Source organism: Dendropsophus ebraccatus, chromosome 7 (genome assembly GCF_027789765.1).
Source record: "Dendropsophus ebraccatus isolate aDenEbr1 chromosome 7, aDenEbr1.pat, whole genome shotgun sequence".
Lineage (NCBI taxonomy): Eukaryota > Metazoa > Chordata > Amphibia > Anura > Hylidae > Dendropsophus > Dendropsophus ebraccatus.
Window position 1 is genome coordinate 24,440,556 of NC_091460.1, and position 18,614 is coordinate 24,459,169.

General features: G+C 43.6%; 1 protein-coding gene across 1 annotated transcript; it reads left to right on the forward strand.

Moving 5' to 3' along the window:
* Positions 1-264: 264 nt before the first annotated feature.
* LOC138796510 (vomeronasal type-2 receptor 26-like) lies at positions 265-18,611 on the forward strand. The gene is made up of 6 exons (XM_069976117.1): positions 265-344; positions 1,309-1,600; positions 2,987-3,871; positions 5,274-5,498; positions 5,770-5,893; positions 17,716-18,611. Exons 1-6 carry the CDS (start codon positions 265-267, stop codon positions 18,609-18,611), a joined length of 2,502 nt encoding a protein of 833 aa, XP_069832218.1.
* Positions 18,612-18,614: the final 3 nt, after the last annotated feature.

Below are 18,614 nucleotides of genomic sequence, written 5' to 3' on the forward strand. Positions count from 1 at the left end.
TATAATAATTAAAGATGAGCGAACCGGGCTCGCGTTCGAGTCGATCCGAACCCGAATGTTCGGTATTTGATTAGCTGGGGCTGCTGAACTTGGATAAAGCTCTAAGGTTGTCTGGAAAACATGGATACAGCCAATGACTATATCCATGTTTTCCACATAGCCTTAGGGCTTTATCCAACTTCAGCAGCCACCACTAATCAAATGCCGAAAGTTCGGGTTCGGATTGACTCGAGCATGCTCGAGGTTCGCTCATCTCTATTAATAATGGACTCTATTGAATTGAACATCATGTCTGGCATGGGTGCTGTCTTTAAAGTCAATGTTGAGGGAGTATCTGGTCAACCGTAACACTGTCTTCTTTAATCCCTCTGTGCCCTAAAATTATTGGGTCTATAAGCTGGATATGTGGCTACAACGGTCCTTCTACATCTTGAAGATGCTGGCCTGCCCTGCTTTCAGCATTCTCTCTGAGAGGGTATTCGGCGCAAGGGTATTTTTGGAGGGTCACCTCAAGGGCCTGAAACTTCAGTTTGAAGCCTTTGAAGTCATTCCTCACCTCAAACAGTTTTTGAAAGGTCTCACCTCACTCAAACTCAATTTTTGGAGGGCTCACCTCTATTATTATTGTGAATCACCTCAAGGGTTTCAAATTAAATTTTTACATGGTTTCCATGAGACCAACACCTCTTTATGTGTAGTATGTGTCTGGCTACATCACACAAACACACAATGACAGTTAGCGGTGGGTGCTGTTTGATTTTCTCCTTGCATATGCTATCTGTGGTTATCATAGGCAATGTTATTTAAGGGGGTCCAGGAAAGGTTTTCTTTTTTTTACAATTTTTCCACTTTAAATAGAGGTTATGAGGTGTTTTCAGTATATTAATGAGAACCTGTGATTGTGACGCAATACTGCCACTTGGGCAAGTTAGATGCACCCAGGCATGCTTCCCCTGCTGTCCCTGTTGCATTCCAGTGGTCTTTGCATCTTTTTCTGAGGTGTCATTGTCGCTTTGATGACCTGCAAGTGGGCAAATTTAGGTTTTCAAGAAATGAGCATGCAACTCCCAATGACTAAAATGGGTTTCAATGTTCAATCGAATTCTCATGCATTATGGTGCATAAAAATCAAATTTCAGGCTTTCAAATACTTTACTACTTGCTCATCTCTAGTTCTGATACATAAAACCATACACCTAATTCAAAGAGGGTGTAATTTATTTTCTCATGATTGTCTAAGTATTAGTTTGCCTGTTACATAATATACACCTGTATATTGATTGTTAGACTTTTTATATTTACTTCCAGAGCCCTTTTATCTAATTACAAACACTTTTTGGATTTCCGATTTGCCATTGAGGAAGTGAATAGAAATCCTTATCTTTTACCCAATGTGACTTTAGGATATTATGTGTCTGATTCATGTAGCAGTGCTAGTAATGCAGTAAAAAGTACAATACAAATATTATCAGGACCACGAGCTACTGTCCCCAACTACAACTGCATGAAAGACTATAACATTGCTGGTTTTATTGGAGATCTGCTATCTTTAACCACCGTACCTATAGCGCAAGTGCTGAATGTGTATGGATATACACAGGTAAGAAATACAAATTTAAGAACCCAACAAATCTATGAGTTGCCTCAATTACAGATCTCTATAACACAGTTAAAATTGTGTCCACCACTATGTAGTTTTACATCAAACGGATAGCTAAACAATGTAACAAAGTGATGGAGGTTCTGATTCTCTACTTTGGTTAGAAATGAGAAGAATTTTTTTTTTTACTGATGACTGCAAAGTAGTGTGGACTGAGCATGCCCAATCAAGCATTGGGTTGATTGACCGAGTTTGATTCTTGAACGGGTAAAGGTGGCCATGCACCTTCAATAACTGATGGGCAATATATATAATTGTCAGCAGATCTACTACATAGAAAAAATAGTGTCCTCACCAGTGGGTATTCTCTCCACAGTGGGGGATAGATCATCAATGTGTCTAATTCCAAATGAGGAATTAGACACATTGGTCATCTTTCCTCCACTATGGATTGAGTACCTAAGTGTGAAGACACTATTACTTAATCTTTTCTCTATAAAATAGTCCTGAACGTAATCTCTTTTGCGTCCTCATGAATTTCACTGGATAGTAACAAAATAAAACTAAAAATACAACATGGCTACAAAAAACATACAGCAAAACAAACATAAAATATACAACATAAAACCTACATAAGAATTTTCTCAAGATAGGTACCAACCATACTATAATAATACAAAAATAAATTCTTTACAAGTAAAAGTACATTATAGGTTGATAATTTATAATGACCCAGCCCAATATGGCCTAAACCGATTTGAATTTTTTTATTTTGTTTTTTTCCTCCTTGCCTTCTAAAAGTCATAGCACTTTAATTATTCCATGTACAGGACCATGTAAGGGCTTGTTTTTATTTATTTTTAGGAACAATTTTCTAAAACCTGTTTGCTGTCGGCCATGCTCGCTTTTCAGGAAACTGGTAAGATTTCCTTGTTGTTTAGGGTTCCCAGAGGTTTCTCAAAATAAGTCCCTGCCAATCTTGCCGTCTACAGCATTTGGGTCTGCAGAAAGGTTCTAAATAGCACTTTTCCACACTGGTAGACGTAGCTCAGCATGTGTACACCTCGGTCCATGGCCAGGCTCTGCCCCCTCAACCCTCTTTATATTTTTTTTTTTACATTATGTTTACAGATTTTTATTCCTTTGTATTGTTGGAATCATATTAATGGTAGAAGTTTTCCCACAAAAAATAAACTCGTAGAATTTGAAGTGGAAGAAAATGTAAGCCAGAATGTTGCATTTGGGGGACTGTTCTATCCCCCCCACCCCCTTCCTTTTCTCACTTGGCAATCCAAGGGATTCCAAAGGGATCCATCTTGTTTCAATTATATTTTCCGTATTTGTAAATGGAGACGTCTTAATATTTTAATTTATTTTTTCTTCCAGATCAGCTATGGAGCTACAGATCCCCTTCTCAGTGATAGAACTATGTATCCCTATCTCTTCCGTACAGCACATAATGACCATGTCTACTTTTCCGCTATTTTAAAGCTACTGAAACATTTTTCATGGAGCTGGGTTGGAATTGTTACTAGTGACGATGACAGTGGTATCAAGGAAAGCCAAACTCTGACCTCTTTTCTTAATAGTCATGACATCTGCGTAGAGTTTACTGCTAAAATTGTTTATAATAGGCCTGTTTACGATTATGATATTGCCCAAACCAAACACTTTATAAATGAGAAGAACAAGAAGATCATCTCAACCTCATCCTCTAATATAATTATTATCTGCGGATCATTTTCTATAGATATGGTTGACGCTTTCAAGCTGCCCGGTAATGTGCTGGAGACGAAGACTTTTATTCTTCCACCCAGTTGGTTCTCCAGTAATGAAATCATAGATCATTGCCTTCAAGCATTTAACTGTTGCCTGGGATTTCTACATAATACAGATATTACTGTACTGTTTACTAGACAAATACTGAGCAATCCATATGAAACAGGAGAAATGATGCAATTTATTATGAACGTCCATCCTTCCAAGTTCCCGAATGACAAGATGCTCGAGGATGTATGGATGACCTATTATTACTGTTTGTCAACCAATCCCTATAAAAATTCCATTTTTGAAGCATTTGGTAAAGGAAAACTGTTCAAGTGTTCTGGAGATGAGGATATAAGAGGAATCTCAGGTTCATTAATCAATATACGTTATCCAGTTGTATACTATGCAGTACTTTCCATGGCTTATGCGCTGGATTATATGCTTATACCTGTAGATATAGAGTTTCATAGTAATCAAATGAAAAGCCTTCAGTACAGACATAAGGTAAAATAAATAGAGATGAGCGAATAGTGAAATATTCGATAATTCGAAATTTGATTTGAATAGCTCCCGATATTGGTATATTCAAACGATTATCGTATCCCATTATAGTCTATGGGAGAAAAATACTCGGGACCTGGAAATCAATATTCGACCACTAGGAGGTCACTAAGTGCACAATGAAACCTCAGGAAATGATGCCAACACCTCTGAAATGCATATGGGACAGCAGGGGGAGCATGCCTGACTGCATCTTACACTAGTGATGAGTGAACATCCCAATTTTCTGTTCGGATCCCCCCCCAAAAAAGTGTTTGTGATCGGTTCATGTTTGGGTACGCCGAAGATTCATGAACAAATTACGAATGTAAAGTAGAAGTGTACGTTTCGGTCTTGTTACACACTTGCGTATGTATCAGGTCAGGTGCAGTGTAAAATACGTAATAACGAAAATTAACAATAACTACAAATCAGTAGTGGCAAGATAACAGGTATTATCCCACAATCTCAGTATACAGTCGTATACCTGATATATAATTGTTTTTTACAACAATAAAATGAAAGAGCTGTTTAACTCCTTTACAGGATGCAGCCTGCACAAATCAGTAGTAGCAATATAACAGGTATTATCCCGCAATCACAGTATATAGCCGTATACACTATCTATAGGTGTCTGAACACACTGCCTATCTTAGCTTCCAAATATATGGTTTTAATACTTTTAGCCTGAACCTGTTGATAGTGCTGCTTTAAATCAGAGATTAGTTGGATCCTATCTGCCCAGTTTGTAGGATTAATGTTAGCCCAGGAGGGGCCATAGCTAGTGTGAGAAAGCTAGAGTAGGACCCTATCTCTGAGGACACCTTAACGTGGTGACATGGTACCCTCTGTTTGATTAAATGGTTTACTAAGATCCTCATTTTTTATTATCTAAAGAGCAGATTTCTATTGTGTGTATGCCGGGGGTAGTATGTATGGTAGGCACATGCACCTGTAGGTTGCTGTTGCACTTTTTTTTTTTTTTTTTTTTGTCTGTACTTTAGCTACATGTGGCGTGCTACAGTGTGAACAGAGGCATAGGGGTGCTGCCATTTTTTTTAAAATTTGTCATTTCAGTGACAATTTCAGTGACAATTTTAACCATGGGCCAGACACAGTACACTCAGCAAAGGATATGGGTGGCAGTGCATCTGGCACGGAATAGAACAATTTCCTCACTGGACTGGGTTCAGCTTCATCACTTCCTTGCTGGGCTGGGTGCTGGGTGGTTGGGAAGTGCAGGTGGGTCAACATTTCCCCCTCCCTTCCCCTGGGGGCTTCAGTTTGGGGCGTCAGCACTGTCTAGGGCAACCTGAACTTCATATACAGGTTTGTTTATAACATATAGTTGATCTTTTATTGAAAGCTAAACCAACACTTGAAGACTCTTTACTACTTCAATAATGGAATAGATAAGAGATTATTCTATAACAAGAAGGGGGAAATGAATACAATTTATAGGCTATACAACTGGATGAGGATAAACAATAAATTAATCCAATATAACTACATGGGTTCCTTTATGCCATGGGCGTCACCAGACAAGCAGCTTCAAATCAACTCATCTGTGGTAACCTGGAAAAATAAAGAGGTGAGAAATGGTGATTTGGATCCTAAGTATTATTATTATTATTATTATTGTCGTCACCATGATCATCAGATTATTTTCATTGATGATGTAACATGAAATATTCTCATTAATATGCGTTTTTAAAATGTAATCTCCCATTGTATATTGTTGGGTCCCAGACCATCACAGTTCTTAATCAAATATGGAATTGAATTCTTTTTTCAACTCAAGTTTTTTTTTTTTTTTTTTTAAATAATAATTTAATGTAATCATAATTTATTTCTCTTTACAGATACCAAAATCTTATTGTTCAGAAAACTGTCAACCTGGTAGCAGGAAGATCAAGAATAATCAGAAGCCGATCTGCTGCTATGACTGTGTAAAGTGTCCTGAAGGAGAAATATCCAATATATCAAGTATAAAATAATTCAAATTATACTTATATGTAATTTTTAACAAAAAGTGAAAAGAATAGGCCATGAATAGTGATGAGTGACTACTAAAATGCTTGGGTGCTTATTACTTGAGACGAGTATTTCCCAATACTCGAGTGCTCGTTCAGAGTAACGAACCCCATTGAAGTCAATGGGAGACTCAAGTATTTTTGCAGGGGTAGGCATATGGACCACCCGAAAACTAGGCCTGACACAGCATGGCAGTGAGAACACAGGGAACCAAAACAGAGGTAGCATATGATGAAACACCCCAAAATTTAGCCTGACACAGCATGGCAGTGAGAACACAGGAAACCATTAAAACAGAGGTAGCATATGATGAAACACCCCAAAATTTAGCCTGACACAGCATGGCGGTAAGGAAAGAGTGAACAAGGTAGAAGCGGTAGCCAGTGAGCCTTCCAAAAATTATACCAGACACAGCATGGCATTGAGCACACAGAAAACCATTAAAAGTGAGTGAGGAAGCAAGTGAGCCTCCCAAAAATTAGGCCAGACAAAGCATGGCATTGAGCACACAGAGAACCATTAAAAGTGAGTGAGGAAGCAAGTGAGCCTTCCCCAAATTAGGCCAGACACAGCATGGCATTGAGCACACAGAGAACCATTAAAAGTGAATGAGGAAGCAAGTGAGCCTCCCAAAAATTAGGCCAGAGACAGCATGGCAGTGAGCACACAGAGATCCAATAAAAGTGAGTGAGGAAGCAAGTGAGCCTCCCAAAAATTAGGCTAGACACACCATGGCAGTGAGCACACAGAGAACCATTAAAAGTGAGTGAGGAAGCTAGTGAGCCTCCTAAAAATTGGAGTGAGTCATGACATGAACCCAGGTGCTGACAGCTAACTGGCTAGGCCAGCTGTCAGTCACCATCAAGGGTACACCTGATGCCTCTCGGCCAAGGGTGGTGAGGCCCCGGCCACGGCTAGACCAAAATAAAATAAAATAAAATAAAACAGCTGGCTTTTTGGCAGCGGCGCGATCGGCGGACCCCCGGCAACCAGTCCCGCTCCTCCACAGATGTAGTGTGACGTCAGAGCATGGCAGTGAGGACACAGAGAACCATTAGAAGTGAGTGAGGAAGCGATTGAGCCTCCCAATAATTAGGCCAGACCTTGCATGGCGGAAGAAGACTTGGCAGTTGGCAAGAATCTTCATGTTGAGCTGCTTTCCCTGGGTGGACAGTTGAATTCGGGTGAAATCCAGGCTTTGTTAATTTTTATAAACGTCAGCCTTTCAGTGCTGTCAGTTGACAGGCCGGTGCGCTTATTACTGATGATGGCACCAGTTGCACTGAAGACCCGCTTTGACAACACGCTAGTGGCAGGGCAGGCTAGCACCTCCAAGGCGTAAAGCGCCAGTTCGGGCCATGTATCCAGCTTTGAAACCCAGTAGTTGTAGGAAGCAGAGTGATCGGTAAGGACATTGGTATGGTCAGCAAGGTACTCCCTTACCATCTTCCTGAAGGCTTCCTTCCTACTCTGTCTAGACTGGGGACAGTTGACATAGTCTTGCTGGGGTGCCATGAAACTGTCAAAGGCCTTGGAGAGTGTTCCCCTGCCCCTTGACAAGCTGCCTGCTCCACCGCTCCTCTCCCCCGCTCTTTGGCCCACAGAACTATATCCTCTGGCGCTAGTGGTGTCAGATGGGAAGTACATTTTCAGCTTCTGCACCAGGAACTGTTGATATTGATTCACTCTCAGGCTATGTTCACACTACGTAAAATAATGACCGTTGTCCGCGCCGCAAAACTACGGACGTTGTTTTGAGGTTCCCTATAATGACTGCAATGCAATGTAACTACGGCCGTTGAATTCACACTACGTATCAGATAACGGCTGTTGTTTATACAGCCCCGTGAAAAATGAACATGTCAATTATTTCCGGCCGGTAATACTGCAACGACGGCCGTGGATTTCAATGCGGCTGTGAACATAAAACTTATATCTGCCGAATTAAACTTGATTTTAATGTAAAAAAGTGGTGGTGGTTTCTCGGGCTGGGTGCAGTATTTAAAGTAAATGAACAGTTTCATCTCGTTTATAATCATGCTAGGAATCAAAATTAAACAACGGACGTAGTTTCACGACTAGCCCATACAATAGTAATTCTACGGCCGTTGTTTTGGCCTCAAAATAATGGTCGTTGAAAATAACGGCCGTTATTTTACGCAGTGTGAACATAGCCGCATACTGCGTTCCTTGGCAGGAATGAGAGTGGAAAAGTTCTGTTTGTACCGAGGGTCCAGGAGGGTAAAAACCCAGTAATGTGTGTTGTAAAAAGAAAAATTAACCCGAAGGTCATGGGAAAGACAGCCTAACATAAAGTCAGCCATGTGCGCCAGGGTCCCAACACGAAAGAACCCCCTCTCCTCACTAGCCTCAATTTCCTCCTCCACCAATTCCTCCTCTTCAGGCCATACATGCTCAACAACTAAGGATTGAGCATGGGTACCCTCTTCAGTGGCAGTAGCATTCTTCTCCTCTTCCTCCTCTTCTTCATCCTCCTCCTCATCCTCTACTCCGTGGTGAGAAACTGACATCAGGGTGGTCTGGCTATCTAGCGGCATATGTTCTTCACCCGTCTTCTGAGACGAAGGCAAAGTCTCAGACTTCAGGCTGAGTAGGGAGGATTTAAGCAGACACAGCAGCGGGATGGTGAGGCTGATGATTGTGGCATCGCCGCTGACCATCTGTGTTGACTCCTCAAAGGGGCCCAGTACCTGACAGATAGCAGACATCCATGTCCACTACTCATTGTCCACGTGTCCGTGGTTAGGTGGACCTTGTCACTGACCGCGTTGGTCAGGGCACGGATAATGTTATCTGACACGTGCTGGTGTAGGGCTAGGGCGGCACACCATGAAGTAGTGGTGGCTGGGGACAGAGTACCAAGGAACAGCCACCGCCATGAGGTTCCTAAAAGACTCTGTTTCTACCAGCCGATAGGGCAGCATCTCCAAGCTCAGCAGTTTGCCTATGTGCACATTTAGGGCTTGTGCATGCAGGTGAGTGGCAGTGTATTTGCGATTCCGTTCAAATGTCTGCTTCAGGAGGTCTCCTTGCTGGAGAGTGTGGAGCATAGTGGAGGTGAAGGGGTGCGTGTAAGGCAGGAGGCCCTCGTACGTGGAGCCTGGGCGAGGGGACTGACAGAGCCAGCATGGACACAGGGGAAGGAGCAGGTGTGCGACTTGCAGTCACTGAACGGCCTTGGTTCCACTGAGTGGGGTGTTTAGCACTCAAATGCCTGCGCATGCTGGTAGTGGTTAGCCTCATAGTCGTGGCTCCCCTGCTGATTCTGGTATGGCACACGTTGCACACTACAGTCCGTCGGTCATCCACAGTTTCTTTAAAAAACCTCCAGACTTGGAAACTAGCCCTGGCCACGGGAGTTTGACTCCGTGAAACAGTTGCTAATCTACTCGCTCTGCCCTGCTTCTCCATCTGCCCACCCCTCTTCCTCTTCCAACCGGTCCTGCGGGTGAACTTATTCACCATTTTATGGACACTGCACAGTATGGAACTTAGATAGGCCTTGCATATGAAATACAGAAATCAGGAAAAATACTTGTGCTCCCCCAAGTTTTGGGGGGGGGGGGCTGTACGGTACAATCTGGTAGTGGCTGGACCTAGACACACGCTGTGATACCTCCTTACAATGAGCAGTAAAGTTTTATGCAGGTGTACTACAAATCCTAGCAATACAGTGTAGTACCCACTAGTGTAGGGGGGGGCTGTACGGTACAATTTGGTAGTGGCTGGACCTACACACACTCTCTGACACCCCCGTCCAATGAGCAGTGAAGTTCTATGCAGGTGTACTACAACTCCTAGCAATACAGTGTAGTGCCCACTAGTTTTTTTTTGTTGTTTTTTTTTTTTTTTTTTTTTTTTTTGGGGGGGGGGGCTGTACGGTGCAATGTGGTAGGGGCTGGGCCTAGATACACACTCTGTGATACCCCCTTACAATGAGCAATGAAGTTTTATGCAGGTGTACTACAAATCCCAGCAATACAGTGTAGTCTCCACTAGTTTAGGGGGGCTGTACGGTACAATCTGGTAGTGGCTGGACCTAGGCACACACTGGGATACCCCCTTACAATGAGCAGTGAAGTTTATGCAAGTGTTCTACAAATCCCAGCAATACAGTGTAGTACCCACCAGTTTAGGGGGGGCCTGTACGGTACAATGTGGTAGTGGCTGGACCTAGATACACACACTGTGATACCCCCTTACAATGAGCAGTGAAGTTTTATGCAGGTATACTACAAATCACAGCAATACAGTGTAGTACCCACTAGTTTAGGGGGAGCTGTACGGTACAATCTGGTAGTGGCTGGACCTAGACATACTCTCTGACACCCCTGTCCAATGAGCAGTGAAGTTCTATGCAGGTGTACTACAAATCCCAGCAATCCAATGTAGTACAGCACCACCACCAGCCCCAAAATCAAAAAAGAGTAGACTGAGCACTCCTTAGGGGTGTGTATGCAACACCTAATGTCCCCTTTCTGCCAGCAGCCGATCACCACAGTGTGCTGGTGAAATCGTGGTAGCAGCACTGCAAGTCCCAGCCAGCAGTCTGTAGTAATACTATTAAAAATTATTTGAAGCCCTGAAAAGGGCTGTTTGTTTGTATTGCTAGTATATACCCTGCCTACTGGAACGCTAGATCCTACACTGACGCTCTCCCTGAGAAGCAGCAGCTCTGTCCCTGATCTCTCACAGCATGCGTCTGAAGCGAGCACTGCCGGCTACGCGTTTTATATGGCAGGGTCATCTGATTTGGCCAACCAATCGCTGCTATCAACATGTATGGGTCCCACGTGATCGCAGGATGTACCAAAGAGTCTCCTGCATGTTTATTGGCTGAGAAATAGCACCAAAACTTACAGAAAACGGATGATGAGATTTTCTCTCGTATCGCGAGATGCTCGTCCGAGTAACGAGTACCATCAAGTACCCTAATACTTGATCGAGTACCAAGCTTGGACGAGCATGCTCGCTCATCATTAGTTATAATTTTAATGTAATCAGCAAATAATGTCATTGACTGTTTTGGTGGATGGCTGGTGTACAATGACGCTTTCTCCCAGGACAGCAGTGGACATCGGTGGATCAGCGGTGAACAATGACAATTTCTCCCCGGACAGCAGTGGATGTTGGTGGATCAGCAGCGTATACTTATATTCTCTCCCTGGACAGGAGTAGACGTTGGTAAATCAGTGGTGTATACAGTACTTTCCTTTTCTCTATGGATTGTAGTGGGCACTGAGAGGGGCCTAGCACATAGACCTGAAGTGAAAGCAGTAGCACTCTCTTTGACCCAAAGGAGCCAAAGAAAGACAGATGGAGATTGTGACAGCAGCAGCACTCTCTTCAACCCGAAGAGGCCAAGTATGGACAGTTAGAGGCAGCACCAGTAACAGCGGAATGAGTCAAAGACAGACAGTCGGAGATGGCTGCAGCAGCAGCAGCACTGTCTTCGACCCAAAGGGGCCAAGGACAGAGAGCTGGAGATGGCGGCAACAGCAGTCTCATCGACCCAAATGAGTCAAAGACAGACAGTTGGAGGTGGTGGCAGAACCAGCAGCATTCTCTTTAACCTAAATGGGCTAAGGACAAAGAGATGGAGGTGGCAGCAGCACTTTCTTCAACCAAAAGTGGAGAAGGACAAACAGTTGACGGTAAATACAGTAACAGCAGTTCCTTCGATCCGAGCACAGAAATACAGCCAACTCTAAAAATATCAACACAAGTAGAAAGATAAGCTGCACCTCCCAGCTTCACACACAGTTTTTTTAATGCAGTGCAGTGGGAATTACATAGCAAGAAAGATAGAGTACTTCAGAGGGCAGAGCAACGATGGTCCGTTTAGGGTCTGACTGATGCTTCCTCCGTCTGTGCACTGGCATTATCCCATAAGTGCTGCGTTATGTGCAATGTGCAGAATACATGCAAACATAGCAATTAACAAGAAATTTTGAAACAATATAAAATACAATCTCAAGGAATCCTCTATATACATTTTTATACTTTAGTCCCAGGGAGCCCATAGCTTCAAAATATGCTAAGCGATAAGCTTTTCTTTTTAATAAGGCTTTATGTCCGTCACCGCCTTATTGTACTCAAGGAGGTCAGTGAGTGGCCGATAACAGGCCTCCTTGCCTGTTAATCATCCCGCAGAGCGCCCTGACAGGACAGAGAGCCGTGACTAGTCATAGCCCAGAGGACTAATTCACGGCTCTCCCCCTGCCCCGCGTACAGGATTATTACGCATTTTACCACACATAAAGAACACAGACGCCCTCTGCCGCGTCATCGGCTGCTCAGCCGCGATTGGCTGAGCATAACTGTGCTCAGCCAATCGAGGCTGAGCATCTGATGACGCTGAAGAGGGCGGCCGGCACCCAGGGCGCTCGGAGGGATTCGGCCCGGCCGTCCGAAGACGACATCGCTGACTGAAGATTGGAGACGAGTCGGCACGTGACAGGTATGTATAGCGCACCACACTTCCGGGTACACGGGTGGGGGTGGTGGGACACAGGGAAGGGGGCCATTCACAGACATAACATACATTACAAAGTTGTATAACTTTGTAATGTGTGTTATTCCGTGAATAATTGGTTACCGCCGCACTACCCCTTTAAGGGGTCTCTGAGGCGTGCACTATTAAGGGGTCTCTGAGGCGTGCACTATTAAGGGGTCTCTGAGGCGTGCACTATTAAGGGGTCTCTGAGGCGTGCACTATTAAGGGGTCTCTGAGGCTGGCACTATTAAGGGGTCTCTGAGGCGTGCACTATTAAGAGGTCTCTGAGGCCTCCACTATTAAGGGGTCTCTGAGGCTGGCACTATTAAGGTGTCTCTGAGGCTGGCACTATTAAGGGGCCTCTGAGGCTGGCACTATTAAGGGGTCTCTGAGGCTGGCACTATTAAGGGGTCTCTGAGGCTGGCACTAATAAGGGGTCTCTGAGGCATGCAATATTAAGGGGTCTCTGAGGCTGGCACTATTAAGGGGTCTCTGAGGCTGGCACTATTAAAGGGAACCTGTCACTGGGGACGCAGGCACAGAGCCCGCCCAACCCCCTGGATATGTACCCTTTCCGGCGAGTCCCGCTCCTGGAGCCGTCATTCTCTATGGGCATAAGACTTATGTCTGCAGTGCGCGCACACGGCTTCAGGCGCTGATATCCTTGTCCCAGGACCGGCTCCAGGAGCGGGACTTGCCAGAAAGTGTAAGTATCCAGGGGCTGTGCCGGGGAGTCGGGCGGGGTCTGTTCCCGCGTCCCCAGTGACAGGTTCCCTTTAAGGGGTTTCAGGGTGGGTTCACATGTACCGTATCCGCAGCAGATCTCACACTGCGAGTTCGCAGCAAAATCCTCTGCAGATGTGATCCCTGTTATTTTCAGAGATTACTTACTCGCAGCAGGATTGTCATCCGGACCCCTTAACCCCCCACCGGCCAGAGAATACATTACCTGCTCCATGCTGCAGCTGCACCTGAGGCTCCCGGTCTCCATAGGTCCCGCTCAGCCAATCAGTGCACAGCCCTGCCGCAGTCACTCCAGGGACCTCCAGGAGCCTCAGGTGCAGCTGCAGCATGGAGCAGGTGATGTATGCTCTGGTTTCCCAGAATCACGTATAAAATCTAACTTTTATTAGATATGCATTAAAAGTAAAAAAAATGTATTAAAACAAGTGTTCTACACATATGAAATAGGCACTTCACAACAGATCTAGGGTGTTGACCCTCTGATAGACTGGTATACTTAGGGATAGATTAGCCCAGATGTATAAAGATAAAACCAGACTTCAGAAAAAAATTGCAATAAACAGGTATCTCTGTCTCAATCCAAGTCTCTACGCGTTTCACCCAGATATGTCCCTGGGATCATCAGGAGACCTTCACAAAACACAGTGGTTACTGTTTAGAGATTATATAGAATTGTTGTGTTTAAATAAATAGAAAAATCAGATGAATAAAGAAAAGGGTAGGAGACAAGTGGGGATATATATAATGTGTGTACTCTGTGTGTGCGTCGGGTGTTCACCCCGGCCCGGCCTCCGATAAGCACTTCGAGCGACAGGTCAGGATAACCCCAAGACACAGACAAACCACACACAGTCAGGAGGACACTTTAATGGCTGCCGTATTACACGTCAGAAACTGTATGTATGACCAATAGGGATAGCAATGACCCTCAGATACAGTCCTTTGGGGTTCAGGTTAGATACCAGTCTCCTATGATGTCACAAGCCAATGGTAAATATGATAACATGCATAACCTCTATGATAATCTATGGCAACAAAGAATAAAGAGATAAACCGATAGAGACCCTCCCTACCTATCCAGGAAATTAAACTTCCCTACATCTTGGGGTCCCTAGTATAACCCTATAGATCCTATCTAATACAGAGCACTCGCCTTAAAAAGGGCGACCCCGTCCGGAACCTTCCCCTATCAGCCTACCATGTCCCTGTCCATCTAATATGAAAATAGAATATGGAAATCTCTTCTCCTCTCCCTGTCCATCTGTCTCTCCATTCTCTCCAGAGCTATTGACATCCGGAAAAGATTCATCATCAAAAAGGATATAGAAATTATTTTGTTAGAAAAATAGATAAGAAAATAAACAAGCTTCCATCAGTGTGGGAAGATGAGTGTAGGTTGGCTTAGCAACTTTACTTGCGAATATGCCAAAGGCTAGTTTCCATCCATCTAGAGGTTTATCAAAAACACATTCCTGTGAGTAACAAACCAAAGAGGCTTATCCTGTCTAGTATCTGACCCTTAGTATCAGTGCAATAGTGAATGGCACAACAACCAGGAGAAACAAACAGACGAGGAAGAACAAGGAAAAGACATGGATAAGAGAAAGGGAACAGAAAAAGGGGGGGGGGGGGATTTATTAAAGAAGACTGTTAATCTATAGTAGGGATTTAGATAAAGCAGGTGAAATCAAGTTTCTCATTTAAACCAAATGGTTTTTGAGATTTCAACCTGTAAATCCACTCTGACTCCTTACACAATAGTCTCTTGTCCCAATCCCCTTTCCGAACAGATGGCCTGACCCATTCGAGACCCACAAAATATATCTCCTTTGGTGTTGTTGTATGATGTTGTAACATGTGCTGAGCAAGCGGGGTATCTCTCTTGTTCTCTATGTCACACAAGTGTTCGAGTACCCTCCTTCTCATTTCTCTAAAGGTTTTGCCTATGTAATTGCATGGACATGGGCAAACTGCTTGATAGATGACACCCTTAGTTCTACAGTTTATGAAGTCTCGAATCGTGTACTGCGTGTCTGTCACTGCCGATTTAAATGATCTTGTATTTCGGATATATTTGCAAGCACTGCATCTCCCGCACTTGAAGCATCCCTGTATTCTCCGGTCCAGCCATGTGCCACGTTGTTGTGGGCGACTATAATGGCTGTGGACCAGGCGGTCTCCGATACTATGTCCCCTTCTAAAGGTAATGTTGGGGTAATCCTGTAGTTTATCTGCAATATCTGGGTCAGACCTCAGAATTGGCCAGTACCGATGTAAAATCTGTCTTATCTCTGGGGTCTGGTTATCAAAGGTTCCTATCAGTCTGATAAGGTCATCCTTCCTGTCTTTCTCAACTGGTATCATCAGGTCCGATCTAGGCTTTTGCAGTGCATTTTTGTAAGCCTGGTTCAAAATATGGGGGGATAGCCACGATCCTGGAATCTCTTCTGTAGAACTTTCGCTTCGACGTGGAAATCATTGTCCCGGGTACAATTTCTCCTTACTCTCAGATATTGACCCTTCAGGATCCCGGGATCCCGCTTTTTCTGAAGTCTGGTTTTATCTTTATAACTCCCAGCAGTTACTGAAGGTATATAGCTGCCAGGGCATGCTAGAAGTTGTAGTTCACAATCTATGGGGTTGGGGGGTACATTTTTTATTCATGTAAAATGAATTCTCCAGAACTATGTAGCACATAACCCCATAGATGGGGAACCACAACTCCCAGTTTTCCCTGACAGCTATAAACCTTCAGGAACTGCTAGGAGTTGTAGTTTTCCCTACAAAATACAGAAGTATGTATTTTATTGTGAGAACTACAACTCCCAGCAGTCCATGAAGGTCTATAACCCCTTAAGGACCGGACCAATTTCCATTTTTGCGCTTTCGTTTTTTTCCTCCTTGTGCTTAAAAGGCCATAGCACTTGCATTTTTTCCCCTAGAAACCACATGAGACCTTATTTTTTGCGCCACTAATTGCAATAACAGGCTGAATTTTTGCATAAAATATGCTGTGAAACTAGAAAAAAAATTAAAAGTGTGATGAAATAGAAAAAAAAAGCTTTTTTTTTTAAATGTGGGATGGTTTCGTGTTTACGTCGCTCGCCCTGGGGTAAAACTGACTTGTTATATATGTTCCTCAAGTTGTTTACAACTTGATATGTAACATGTATAACTTTTATTTTAAAAAAAATTTAAGTTCCTTAAAATCGCTCTATTCCCAGGCTTAGGGTAGCTTCACACGGGCGGGCTCGCAGCGAGATTCTCGCTGCGCGCCCGGCAGGTCCTGTCAGTTTCCATAAACTACATACTTGCTGCGGACCGCAGCGAGTATGTAATTGTACCGCGCTTAACCCCTTCTACTCCCGCCGGCTCCCCCGCTGTAAGCAGCATACATTACCTGTCCTTGCTGCACGGGTCCGGCGTCCTGCTCTCCCGCCCGGCCAATCAGTGGCTGCGGCTGGGCAACACACTAATTGGCCGGACGGGAGAGCAGGACGCCGGACCCGAGCAGCAAGGACAGGTAATGTATGCTGCTTACAGCGGGGGAGCCGGGCGGGAGTAGAAGGGGTTAAGCGCGGTACAATTACATACTCGCTGCGGTCCGCAGCAAGTATGTAGTTTATGGGAACTGCCAGGACCTGCCGGGCTCGCAGCGAGAATCTCGCTGCGAGCCCGCCCGTGTGAAGCTACCCTTATACCGCTTTTATCCTTTGGTCTATGGGGCAGTGTGAGGTGTCATTTTTTTTGCCATGATCTGTACTTTCTATCGGTACCTTGATTGCGCATATACAACTTTTTGATCTTTTTTTTATTACAATTTTTCTGGATTTGAGTGGACCTGCGTACTTTGAAATGCCAGGGCTGATTTTCAGTCCCAGTCCGGCCCTGCCTCTTGCTAATGTTGGGAGGGAATAACAGAATGATAAATGCTATTATTGATCATATGTATATTCTGTAAACTTTTATGACATGCTTTAATAGGCTAATTTTTTGTGATCTTGGAAATTTGATATGTGACCTATTGTTTTCTTTTTATGCTAAACTGTAAATAATAAAGATTTTTTTTTTTTACGTTCTAGGCAAACTCAGGTTTGTTTTCTCGATTAGAGATAAGTGAACCGGGTTCAGGTTCGAGTCGATCCAAACCCGAACGTTCGGTATTTGATTAGCCCCCCGCTAACTTGGATAAAGCTCTAAGGTTGTCTGAAAAACATGGATACAGCCAATGACTATATCCATGTTTTCCACATAGCCTTAGGGCTTTATCCAAGTTCAGCAGCCACCGCTAATCAAATGCCGAAAGTTTGGGTTCGGATCGACTCGAGCATGCTCAAGGTTCGCTCATCTCTATTCGCGATCTAAAAATTACAGTACATTAAAAATATAAAAGACGTCACAATATAAGGAATTGCCTGTGAACTGCAACCATTTGAATGTTGTGTTATCTTGTTGTGAAATTGTAATGAATATGTGTATTGAATTACCCAAATTAAATTTTATGCCTTTTCAGATAGTGAGAACTGCATAAAATGTTTGCCTATAGAATGGTCAAGTGATAAAAGGGATCAATGTCTTCTGAAACGTGAAGAATTTCTTGCCTACTCCGACAGTCTCGCTATAACATTAATGGCTTTTGCTATTCTGTTTTGGACAATATCTATTCTGATATTAGGGATTTTTGTGTCACATGAAGATTCCCCCATTGTGAAGGCAAATAACAAGACCCTGAGCTTCATCCTCCTCATCTCGCTCTCATTGTGCTTCCTTTGTGTCTTCTTATTTATTGGTCGTCCTGTTGATAGAACCTGCAGATTACGACAAATAGTTTTTGGCATCATCTTCTCCATCTCAGTATCTTCTGTTTTGGCCAAAACCATCATGGTCTATATGGCTTTTAGAATATCCAGACCTGGAAGTCGATGGAAAAAACTGATTGGGGTGAAAGTGTCCAACTCTATAGTTGTGGTGGCCTCATCCATTGAGGTTATTATCAGCATTATTTGGCTGTACTTTTCTCCCCCATACCTGGAGCAGGACACCCATTACTATCACAGGAAAGTCATCATTCAGTGCAATGAAGGGTCTCAAGTTGGTTTCTTTGCTGTTCTAGGTTACTTATTTGTCCTGGCAGCTGTTAGTTTTACTGTAGCTTATTTGGCTAGAACATTACCCGATCGTTTTAATGAAGCCAAGTACATCACATTCAGTATGCTGGTGTTCTGTAGTGTCTGGATTACCATGGTCCCTACCTACCTGAGCACCAAAGGAAAATACATGGTGGCCGTAGAAATTTTCTCCATCTTGGCTTCAAGTGCTGGACTTTTAGCTATAATATTTTTTCCGAAGTGCTACATTATTTTCCTCGCGCCCGAAATGAATACAAAAAGCCGACTGTATAATAGTTAAAAA